The sequence below is a fragment of the Marmota marmota genome, unplaced genomic scaffold (genome assembly GCF_001458135.2).
Source record: "Marmota marmota marmota unplaced genomic scaffold, marMar, whole genome shotgun sequence".
Lineage (NCBI taxonomy): Eukaryota > Metazoa > Chordata > Mammalia > Rodentia > Sciuridae > Marmota > Marmota marmota.
This window is the reverse complement of record NW_025999990.1, coordinates 20,792,000-20,803,958: the sequence shown is the minus strand read 5'-3', so window position 1 is coordinate 20,803,958 and position 11,959 is coordinate 20,792,000. Positions and strand designations below refer to the sequence as shown.

Here is an 11,959-nt window from a genome sequence, read left to right as displayed (position 1 = left end):
GGGGGGGGTACCCAGGATGGGCAGGTAGGGCAGTGCTGGGTTATGACCACTGACAGGGAATCCCTCCCAGGCCCAGGAACTTAAGTGCTCCCTCTCCACATGCCGTCCCCCAAAAGGTCTCCTCCTCCTGCCTCAGGCCCAGAGCTCCTAGTGGCCCCAGTGTGTCCAATACCAGTAGGTGAAACCCACCTCCAATTATCTCCTTTCCAAGCTCCTCATAGCCTGTGGGACACACTCCCAACTCTGGGCCCATATGCAAGATTCCCCCTGCAAAATCCCAGGCCTCTTTCTCAGCTTCCCCCACTCTCACTTGGCCTCTCCTCCTCTCTCAGCCTCTCATGGTCTAGAAAATAGGACAGGACTTTTCTGCTTTCCCTAGAATGCCCTTGATCTTGCTGCCCTTGCAGACACACCAATGTACTAAAATAAAAAGAGCGTCTAACACTTACCGAGGACCCAAAGGGGCCAGTCACATCTCTCACCTCATTTAATCCTGCCAAGAATGGACCCTCTTGCTACTATTGTCACGATTGGACTGATGAAGCAAAGGAAGCAGAAGGTCAAGAACTCAACCAAGTTCACAGTTGGAAACAGTGAAGCCCAGATTTGGACTGAAGAGGTGTGAACACGAGGGCTCTCTATTCCCTGTCATCGCACCCACCAGCCAGGCCCAGGTCACACCCCAGGCTCTCTTAGAAGTACCCACCTCCCAAGCCACAGTGGCCTTTCCCAAATTCCCAGTATCTGAAGTGCTCATTTGACACTTAACATGGGCCCGAAAACATGAGGCCCTGGAATTTTCCTCAGCTGAGCCTGGTCGACAATGGCATTAGAACATCAGTTGTCAATAATTATTTATGGGCAATTAAAAAATATCACTCTACTTCTTTCATTACACACAAATAGTATATTTCCCTTGGGGTTAAAAAAAAAAATCTTTTCAATGTTAGCCTGATGCTCTCAGGTGTGGAAACGTGGCATGGGGCGTAGAGAAGCTTCCAGTCTTCTTAGCCCACCTTGCTCATCCCTGAATCCAAATCACTCAAGCCCTGCAGAGCTCTTTCTAGACCTGTCACTCATCTTCAGTCACTTGACTTCCTTTGTCCCAACACCACGGCTCTTAGAAGACCTTTTCCCACCCACCTCCACACCCCGGGGTTCACTCCCTTCTCAGACTCCACCTCAGTGCTCACCTGATCCTCTCCTATCTCTGGAGAACCAGTTCTACTCTCCTGCAGCGGGAGGCACTGGAACTTCACTCAGCCTTTCTGCAGGGCAGGTGAGTCCCATGTGTCAAAGATTTAACATTCTACAAAACCCTTGAACCAATCATGCAATCCTGTGCATAGCAACTCCTTTATGGTAAAAGAGTAATTATTCTCATAAATTACCTTTAAGGATGTCTATCATAGCATTGTTAATAATAACCCCAAATTGGGAACAACCTAAAAATTTCCAAAAACAGGGGGTTCTTTGCACAAACTATGATATTCTTTCATTTATGGACTACTATACAGCCATTTAAAATAATGGTTAGAAGATTATTCAGTGCTATACTATAGTATTAAGTGAAAAAGATGGTTACAAAACTGAGTATAATATAATACCATTGTTAAGCAATATATACTATTTAATACATTCATGCATCAAACAAAACAAAAAACCAGAAAGGAAATTCACCAACATGTTAGCAGGGGTGTCTCCAAAGCAATCTTCCACAGAGACTGAATTCAAGTCTCTGGGTTTACTCCTGGCTCCATCCTGACCCAGAAACTAACTTATCTTTAGGTAATTTCATCTGTGAAATGGGCATAATTAAAAATACCTTCCTCATGGGTTGCTATGGAAATAAATGGATTTTATGATAGATGGCAGGAAGATAGACCATACATCATAGATAGATGATAGATAGATAGACAGACAGATGGATGACAGGCAGTTTCTTGAGCATGATACCTGATATTGAGTAAACATTGAATAAAAATCGCCCATTACCGTATTTGGGTGATGGAATTATAGAAGTTTTTCTTCTTTTGCCTATTTGTACAATATTTTTTATTTTTTACAATGGCCATGTTTTTTCCCCTGTGATTGACAATTAGAGTTGCCTAAAGCCAATACTTGAATACGTTCTCTGTAGTTTGGAAGGAATCTTTGAGAACTTCTGCCAGCCTGTTACACCCTGAAACTGACTTTGGTACCAAAAGCTGTTGAATGGGTCAGAGCGGCCACAAGGCTGGAGGGAGGGTTGAGGATTAGATGGAAGAAGATCGAAACAGGGCCACCAGATGGACTAGGTAGTAGGCATCTTTCTGTGACTTGCACTGGGCTCGCCCCAGCCAACCCCTGGAAACTAGGAAGGGTCCCATCAGGAAGGCACTGGTGCTGGAATGGACACGAACTACTGGATCAGGGCCAAGGCGGTTTCTATATCATGAGTTCAAGTGTTTAGGGATACGAACTGGGGCACAGAGAAAATGCTAATTCCATCAGTAGAAAAAAATCATTTTAAGCACCTGTTTAAAAACAAGAATAAGCAAGTTTAGAGCAAATATATCATTTCTGCATTCTGCAAAGGTCCTGGCTGCTGGACTGAAGCTTAACCAGAGGCACAGCACCCCAAATCTGACAGTGCCCTGGGTGGGGTCGGAGGTCACAGTGAAACTGTGGCATGTGAATGAGACTCTGTGCCCACGGAGCCCATGATTTCCCCAAGAGCCCTCATTCTACTGCAGCCCGGAAACTCCTTGTCACCCACAAGGATGCTTGAGCATCTCCTCCTCCACGAAGCCCTCTGATTGCCCTTGCACTGTGCCCCTGTTGGCCTGGCCACCTCCACTCAGAGCTTTCTAGCCCTCTTCGTTGGGATTCTCTCCCGGCCTGACTCTCATGTCTAGACTGTAAGCTCCTAGAGAGGAGATGAAGAGATTCCAGGAGATTCCAAAATAATCCACTCGTTGACTCACTGAATGAATGAGTCGGGAGCAGCAGAGGCAGAGCAGCCGGAGCTGGCATGGCCAGCCCAGGGCTCCAGCTCTGTGCCACGGTCGGACCGTGTGACCAAGGCCAGGTCGCTTCAGTCCCCTGGGCTTCCGTTTTCTCCCCTATAAAGTGGAGGAGGAGTAGACAATGTCCCTTCCAGTCCCAAAATTCTCTGATATGCCTCACTGGGGCCTCATTCAGAGCAGTTCTGTCTTCCCACTCTTTCCGGAGATGGTTTTCCGCAGTGCTAGGTGGGAGCACAAGGGGTGGGCGGGAAGCTGCTGTGAAGTTCAAAGGAGGAGAATGCAGCAGGCTGGCCCAGAGCTCCCCACGCTGAAGCTCTCGGCCCTGGGTCTGTGGGCCTGAGACCACCTCCACAGAGCTCAAAGGACAAGGACTCCTGAGCAGGAACCACAGGAAATAGAGCCCTAACCAATGTTGAAGCTGGGTGTCGGGGAAATGCCAGGGACGGGGAGAAGGCTGGGGCTCCTTGCAGGTTTCAGTCACCTGCAAGGTTGCCAGTCTGCTCCCATGAGGCTTCCAAATCCGTGTCCAAGAGGGGATCCTGGCACCAGACAGTTCCAAAGCCCTTACCAGTTCTAAGAGGCCCAAACTGAAGACTGTGCATCTCAGCATCAGAACAGGCCTGGAGGTGGGGCAAGAGGAAGAAGATATTGGGAGGAAACAGAAGTCACACAGTTGCTGAAGGGTAAGACTAGAACTCAGGGTCCACACCCACGAGAGCTCCGCTACCCACCTCTGCTGCTGGTAAACGCACACATTTCTAACCAATGTTCATACAAACCTCTAAGTCCTAGGGGCAAGGCAACAGGTGCAAGTGAAAGAACAATCACCAGGTGGGCCAGAGGAGACCCCAGAGTTCCCCTCAGTGCCACCTGAGCTTGGTAGGAGAGACAGACACATATTAAGTAATCAGAAGCCAAAAGGCAATTAATAGTCCCTGCAATCTGGTGTTTCTCAGTCATTTATCCAACCCCAAACACCTGAGGACTCCACCCCACCCCATCAGCTACGGTGGAGCATTCTGGCAGCTGCTAAGAATGACGCTTCACAGCCTCAAAGTGTGGGGACTGAGCCTGGCTTCCAGCTAGGCGCTGCCATCCATGTGTGGATGTCAATGCAGCTTCTCAGCCCCTCTGGATTCTGGGTTGTCAAGAGGGTGAGCCATCCCAGGAAGGATGGAAGAAACCCTCCAGGAAGGGAGTCAGGCATTCATGGCAGAGGAAGGGATGCCAAGAGGCAGATGGCAGGAGGGAAAATTCACGGCACTTCTGAAGCAATTCAATAGCCGAGACTGTTGCCAGGGATAATAAATGCAGATATGCTGGGAAAGCGGCTGCCAGCCTTCCACAGGCTCCAGAGGATGCCAGGACCCCTAACGCCCACTCTAAGTGGGAGACAATCATAGAGACGGCTGCTAAGTCCCTGTGCAGCCTCCATGTCTGAAATGCTTAATTGCGTGTGATATCTGTGTGGAACATTTCACAGAAATTCAGGGGCTCTCACTTGGACTGTGACCCCACTCCTGCTGATTCACATGAGAAGGAGAAGGCAGGAGGTTTCTCCAGTGCCCTTGAAGTCCTGGGCAAGAACTGAGGGGTTGGGATGGAGCAGGCATTTTCCTCTTTTCTTCCAGGTGAACGGGATCCCTTTGACTACAAAGTCAATATGGCATATTGTCACTGTTAAAAACAGTTAATAACCACTCAGAATGTATTAACAGAAGTGGGGCATTAAGGGACCCTGAATAGCCAAAACAATCGTGAGAAAGAACAAATTGCTGGTGTCACCCTTTCTGATCTCAAAACTTCCTATGAAGCATCAGTAGTGGTACTGGCTGGAATAAGAACAGACATATTGATCCATGGAACAGAACAGAAGTAAACCCTGATGCACACAGTCTAATAATCAACAGAGCAGAAAGGCAACTTATGGAGTGGGAGAGAATTATATAAAAATCACAGGCTTTATCATGGGTTAATAACTAGAAAAATAAATAACTGCACTAAATTAACAAAAACAAAATGACTTGATTTTTAAAAACTGGGTGAAGAACATTTCTCCAAAGATAAACAAATGAGCAAGAAGCACTGAAGAGATGACCAACACTCTCATTAGGAAAATGCATATGAAAACTACAAAGAGACACCATTTCGCACCCATCCGAATGATATTATGGAATAAATAAATAAAAGTGCCGGTCATGATGTAGAGAAATTGGAACCTCAGATATCGCTGATGGAGATATAAAATGGTATAGTGCAACCACTGTAGAAAACTTTTAAGTTTATTTTTTTTTAAATAAACTTAAAAGTTTGGGGTGGTGCCTCAAAAATCAAACATAGAATTACTGTATGAACTAACAATCCCACTTTTTGGTATATACACAAAAGAATTGGCAGCAATGATTTGAGCACATATCTGTGCACCTGTGATCTCAGCAGCTTTATTCACAATGGCCAAATGTGGAAATAGCTCAAACATCCATTGACAGATGAATGAATAAACAGAATATGGTAAACACCTACAATGAAATGTGATTTAGCCTTAAATTATCCTGACACATGCTATTCTGAGGTCGAACCTTGAAGACATCACGCTAAGTGAAATAAGCCAGATACAACAGGACAAATACTGTGGGATTCCACTTACATGAGTTTCCTAGGCTAATCAAAATTTATAGAAAACGAAACTAGAATAGAGGTCACGAGGGACTGGGAGGGAGGAGGACATGGGAAGTTAGTATTTAATGGGAACCGTCTCAATTTGGGCGGAGGAAAAATTCTGGAGGTGAATAGTGGGAATAGCTGCAAAACGATAAGAATGTGCTGGACTCATTACTCCCCATCATCCTATACACAGAACAACCGAGAGAACCCAAAGGACACCTATAAAAATAAAGTGAAGAACAATATACCACTTACGGTAACTTTGCACCTGTGTCAATTTCATTAATGTTTGCAGAATTGAAAACACAGGCTTTAATGGGTTGATACCCCTGAATCTGACACTTAAAGATGGTTAAGATGGAAAAAATTTTTGTTGTTTATGTTTTGCCACAACAACAACAAGCAGGAAGATGGTGTCAGGGAGGCCCCTCAACCTGTTCTAATGAGCCTCCTTCTACTTCACAGAATTCTAGTCCAAAGGGAACTTTCTTGGGAAAGGGTCACAAAAGGAGAGACCAAAGGTAACTCCTGAGAGGACAGAAGCCTGGTTTCTGGCAACTGAAGGACTGTCATGTAGACAGACACTGTGTGATGTCAACCGAGGACTGGAGCCAGACAAGAGGAAGCCTCGGGAACACCATAAGGCTTTAATTGCAAGAAGGTCTTTCCAAGTGCTTAGCAGGGAAATGGGTTGCTCAGAGAGGCTGAAAACTGTCCACCCCTCAAAAAAGGTTGGATGCAAACCAAGGTCAAAGAAGCCACAGTGTGGATACTGTGGAAGGTATCCTGGGGCAGTAGGAGATTGGCCCAACTGACTTCCATGATTCCTTACAACTCTCGGGCTCTGATACAAATAGGAAATTACCCTGGGTCTTGTCCTGCCCAAGGGAATGCAGAAATAGGAGACCCACATTCTACTCCCACCTCCATCAGTGATTGACCATTTGACCTTGGATGGGTCACTCCTGCTTGCATCTCAGTTTACTCATCTCTGTCATTAACACCTGCCAGTCACTTCCTCACCCCATAACAATCCCTCAAAGTGTCATAAGAATAAAGCAGAGAACATGAAAAGGAAAGTTCAGATATGATTGCCACCCCCCACTCTCCTCCCAGGCTCTGCCTTCCCTTCCTCTCAAATCAGGATTGGTGGCATTTTCTGAAGTTCAGTCTGGACACCACTGGTGGATTGTGGGATGCTAGCATAGGGCATGAGCATTATCTAATGATGCATATTCATGTTATTAGTTAGTATACTAGTGTATACCTGGTATTTATAGCAAATGAGAACAGCTTTTCTTCAGGATATTGATATAATTTTCTTTTTCAAATAAGTTTAAAAGTTAAGGTAAGTTGTAAAAAGTGAGTTAAAGAATAAAAAGTAAATAATAATAATACAAGTAATTAATATAATATTCAATAATACTTGAATAAGGAAAAACTCTTGGAGGTAGAATGTGAGTGACAAGGTCTTGGGAACCCCCAATGGACTGAGGGGTACAGCAACCTGCCTCCTCGAGCCCAGCCATGGATCCCCAAAGCCTGGAGATCAACCGAGAGAACCCAAAGGCAAAGCTGTTTTGGTTGTTCTGCTGTCAATTTTCTTTAATATGCCAGATACAGGAATTTTACCAACCAAATGAGCACAACTAAATACTGAACTTGGCTCTAGGCCTTCCATCCACAAAACTGTGAGGCTGGTCAACTTCTACCTCCTTCCTTTGGAACTTCCTGTCAGTGTTTTTTCTGAGGTTCACCTTCTACCCAATGGGCTCCATTAAGAAGGAGATCAGCCCTGTTAAGGCCCCTCTAAAGGTGTAGGGAATATGTTGGGTATTTCCCCCCAAGAAGTGCATTTAACGAAAAGCCAGTCAGGAAACATCCATCTCCAGGTGAGTGTTGAATACCAGGGCAGCAGTCCTAGTACCCCAAAGTTCCCCTTCTGCTCTCACATGCAGGGCAAGCTCCCCCCCTGCATGTCTCAAAACATGAGATGTGAGATCCATTAGAGAAATCTCCTAGAAACCTGATCAAGTCCTATCCCGTCCACCCCAATAGCTACCTGCTGATGAGTTCAGAGGGTCAGTCAGCAATCCTAGAACACCCGCATTCTCTGAAGAGCAGGAATGAAACAAGTTTCCAGCTGATAACCAGACAGGACTTCAGCCATTGTCCTTGGGGTGAGGGAGGGGTAAAAGCCACCTACCAATCTTCCCTCCCTTAGACAATGTTGGGAGTTGGTGATATAGACCTGGGAAAAGTTCCCTTTCCTCTCTCCTCCTTCTGCTATTGCTCACATCCCATATTTTGAAATATTCCACCTATTAAATTGCATGGATGAAGAACTAATTATCTTTCCTATTTTTATATTAAAGACCTCCAGTGGTAGCCAGATACCAAGTTAGTATAATTCCAGGTGAAAAACAAAGAAATTGAAACATTTGTTTACCAATACAGTCATATTAATATTTAAAGAATATTAATTAAGGAGTACTAATTCAAGAGCCCTTTTTCATTCTTTTTTCTGGAATCTAGCCTAATGTTCCACTGCTTACCAGGGTCCAAGAAATGACTCAGAGACCAGGTCAGCAGGGGTCCTGCTTCAAAAAGCAAGAAAACAACAATCTGGGCGACTCTTATGGAAAACCCAGGAACCAGTGAGCTCATTTCCCAGTGGGGACTCTTCAGAAGCTTTTCTCTGACGGTGGTGCCCCAGACTTTTGTGTGACCAAAGCAGAAAGTAAGATGACAAACTAGAAGTGGGAAAAGTCAAGAGAGGGGAGACTAAGAGAACAGAAAAGGAAGTTGGCCAACAGGGCAATTCGAAGGATTGATCATGGTAAAGAGACTTGATCAAAAATTAAAGATGCTTAAGATCTATGGGAGAACCTAGGAAATTCCACACCAACAGAAAAGACAAGCAAAGGACACACAATTCACACACACACACACACACACACACCTTGCCTTAGAGTAACATATTACTACTAACATTATGTTGGAAACCTCAAATATATAAAATAAAAATCTATCAAAAAAGAAAATGCAACAATTTGCCAATAAGCATATGAAAATATTCAGCCTCACCAGTAACCGAAGAGAAAACTTTGAAAACCCCCTTTTCCTCTCCAACTGGAACATTACACAGTACTACTAAATGTCGGTCAGGCTGATGGGCATGGGTTGCTTGCACAGTTGGTAGGACTGTGCACAGACTCTCAATTTCAAGGGCCACTTATCAAAATGCTCCTCAAAAACGTCAACCACGAGCATTCTGTTCAACTTCGAAATTCCACTTTGGAAAGTATCTTAAGGAAAGAGTCATGAATCAGTGCAAAGATTCAGGTGTATTGTTTATAATAGAATTGTCTATCATCAAAAAAAAAATGTTCAGGGGGCAATGCAAAATACATTTCCAATGATAAGAAATTCAGTGAATACTCCAGAATACTGCACAGTCATTGTAAGTAGGAATGTTGAGTGATATTTAATGGCATAGAAATAAACATGCTGTAAAACAGAAGCTGTCATAGCCACCCATTATTTCAAACTGCATATGCATAGAAAAGATTAGAAATGAATGCACAAAATGTCACTAGTGTTATTTTTCCAGGTGATAGAATTATGGATATTCTTTTCTAGACATTTTCATATGGCTATTTTCTGCAATGATCAAATTTGGCTTTTGTAATAAGAGAAAATATCAATATTTTAAAAGAATCAATAAAGTTGCAAATTATTATGATGAAGGTCAAGTGTTCAAGGTTGGGAGGTGACATATAAGAGGTAGACAGAAATTGAGAGCTGGAGCCCACTGGACAGGATGTATGTTGATTTCTACCTGGCTGGCTGGCCAGGTAGAAATGTACCACACAGGTACATGTTGGAAGGCAGAATCCAACCAGCATGGTCACCGTCTATGTTCTGCTGAGTGGCTATGGAGAAGTGGCTTCCTTCCCTAGCCTCCAAACCCTTCTCCCCTCTGATGACCCATGAATGTATGACAGCAGGGTGTTATAATACAGTACCTTCACATAATCCTCTCCTTTTTGGAAAGGCAAATATGTTCAGTGATGGGGTCAGATCAGGTCAGGACTTTAGAGGACAAAAGAGTGGAAAATAAGAACATGAGATACAGTGTGTGTGAGTGTGTGTGTGTTTCTATGCTTTGTTCTCTTTATTCCTATAGAACAAGATGACTGAATATGACTGAATTTTAAGCCAGAGATGTCGCTGGGAATAAGTTAGTTTATTCCTCATTAAAATCAGGAGGAGCCAGAGGTTAGCATGATGGGATTTGGAAGCTCCAAATTCTGATTCCCATCCACAAGGCCCTGGCTATAATTTGGGTTTCTTCCACATCATGAAAAATGGAAGAGAATAGGAAGATAGGGAAAGCTGCCTTGATCTCAGAGGGCCTCTTGACAGACAGTTATTGAGAACACCCAGTTGCCCTCAGGATCAAACCCGTCCCTCCATCTTGCCTCCAGTTCCTCTTTCCTTCCTACTTCCTTGATGCCCTGAGCCTGTTAGCTTACTTGTGGGAAAGCCACAAAAAGAGACACAGCTTCACTGGGCCCTAGCCAACAGGAAGACCCTGAAAGGGTGGCAAGGGGAGGTGGAACTGCCCAGACCAAGACAGGGGGAGCCCAGTCCAGGCAGGGAGGGATGGTGGCAAGCCAGCCTGGCCACTAACCTCTGGGCATGTCCATGGGGTCGAAGCTGGCCAGAAGGTCACGGCACCACTGACGGTCACCTTCCACCTTGCTCAGCCAATTGTTACAGTTGAAGTAGTAACGGAGATGAGGTCTCTTCATGTCGGTCACAATCACATGGTCCAGGTACCAGCTGGCGTTCAAGCCTGTGTTGTCATGCTCAATCCTGGGATGGAAGCCAAAACTTTCACTGGCAGAACCAAGATGACCGCCCCCCTCCATAGTGGAATACCCAACGTGTCCTCCAAAGAAAGGTTCCACCATTTTCTTTTATTGTTACTTTACAACAGTTTCCTGGTCTGTGTAAGGAGGTACTTTGCAAGGTCATTGTCCCTGGGGCTCAGGGAGTCCCTCTTTGTGGCTCTCAGACACCCACAACTAGCAGACACTATCCTTAGCCCCACAAATCAGGGGAATCCCCCATAGCCACTGAACAATGTTGCCCCATAGAAATATAATATGAGCCACAGCTGTAATTTTAGATTTTTCTAGTAGCCACATTAAAAAAAAATACAAAGAAACATACAGAACAAATTTTAAGAATATGTGTATTTAATTCCACTTACTTTAACATGTAATCATGTCAAAATTTATTAACAGTATATTTTACATTCTTTGTTTTGTGCTAAATCTTCAAAAATCTGTTGTATGTTTTATAACTACACATGTCTAGAAGCTACTGTTTGGGGGCAGCATAGATTCAGATTCTTCAAAATTTGTGCCCTCAAGATCTTCTCCCACTTCCTATAGCCATCTTTGACTAATCTCTTCCCTAAAACATGGCTCCTGGACAAGCTCACTTGACATGAGACATCTCATCCTGCCCATCACAGTGAGGATTTATACAGACAGCTGTTAGCAGAGCAACCTCAACCCAGTAGAGCACACGACCCAACACACAGGTGACAGGCGCAACGTGTCAGGACCTTCCTTTCCAGGAATATATGTATGTGCCTGGCATAGAACTTGGCACCTGGAGGAACCTCAGCTGGTGGCTTCCTTAACCCACACATCAAAGTCCCTTCCCAATCCTCCCCTCTGAGAGCCTTTTTCCTGCTTATAACCCCTCCCAAGAACCCAGGGCTCCTGTGCCCCTTAATTTTCCAAAGACAGTTCATGCTCCTAACTTTTCTAGCAGGAGGAAGAAAACTTAGGACTAAATTGAGGCCATATTTGACCGCTGTCCAGGCCCTAGTCTGAGTGCCATCAGACCACAGATAACCTTAATGTTCTGACAAAAGAGCACAAATGTGAAGGGAGTTGGTGAGCAGGGACTGGGAGGGGAAAAGGTGAGAGAAACTCCCGCTCTGTAACAAGGTGGTGGATGAGCTCTCCTCGTTCAGGATGCTCCCCCGAGAGGACACCTCAAGGAGCTCTCTGTCCAAAGGCATCTTGCAAAATGAGACCCCTCTGAAAGCTTACTGCTTGTCATTTATTATCCTAATGCTAACTTGTGGAGTCCTAGGGTCATTGCAGATGAGGCACCACTATTATAAAGGAAGAGCCTGAGGTTTGAAAAGGTGAATTGCCCAAACTCCTATAGCTAATAAATAGCAGAGCAGATGCTTAAAC

At 44.7% G+C, this 11,959-nt stretch overlaps 1 protein-coding gene across 3 annotated transcripts in view; it reads right to left on the bottom strand.

The window, feature by feature from the left end:
* Positions 1–11,959, bottom strand: part of Loxhd1 (lipoxygenase homology PLAT domains 1) — a 133,935-nt gene that overhangs the window by 108,109 nt on the left and 13,867 nt on the right. For all 3 annotated transcript variants that reach the window (XM_048806606.1, XM_015482237.2, XM_015482238.2), the window contains exon 4: positions 10,369–10,553. In XM_048806606.1, coding sequence (XP_048662563.1) covers positions 10,369–10,553 — 185 coding nt within the window. The remainder of the gene's footprint in view (positions 1–10,368; positions 10,554–11,959) is intronic.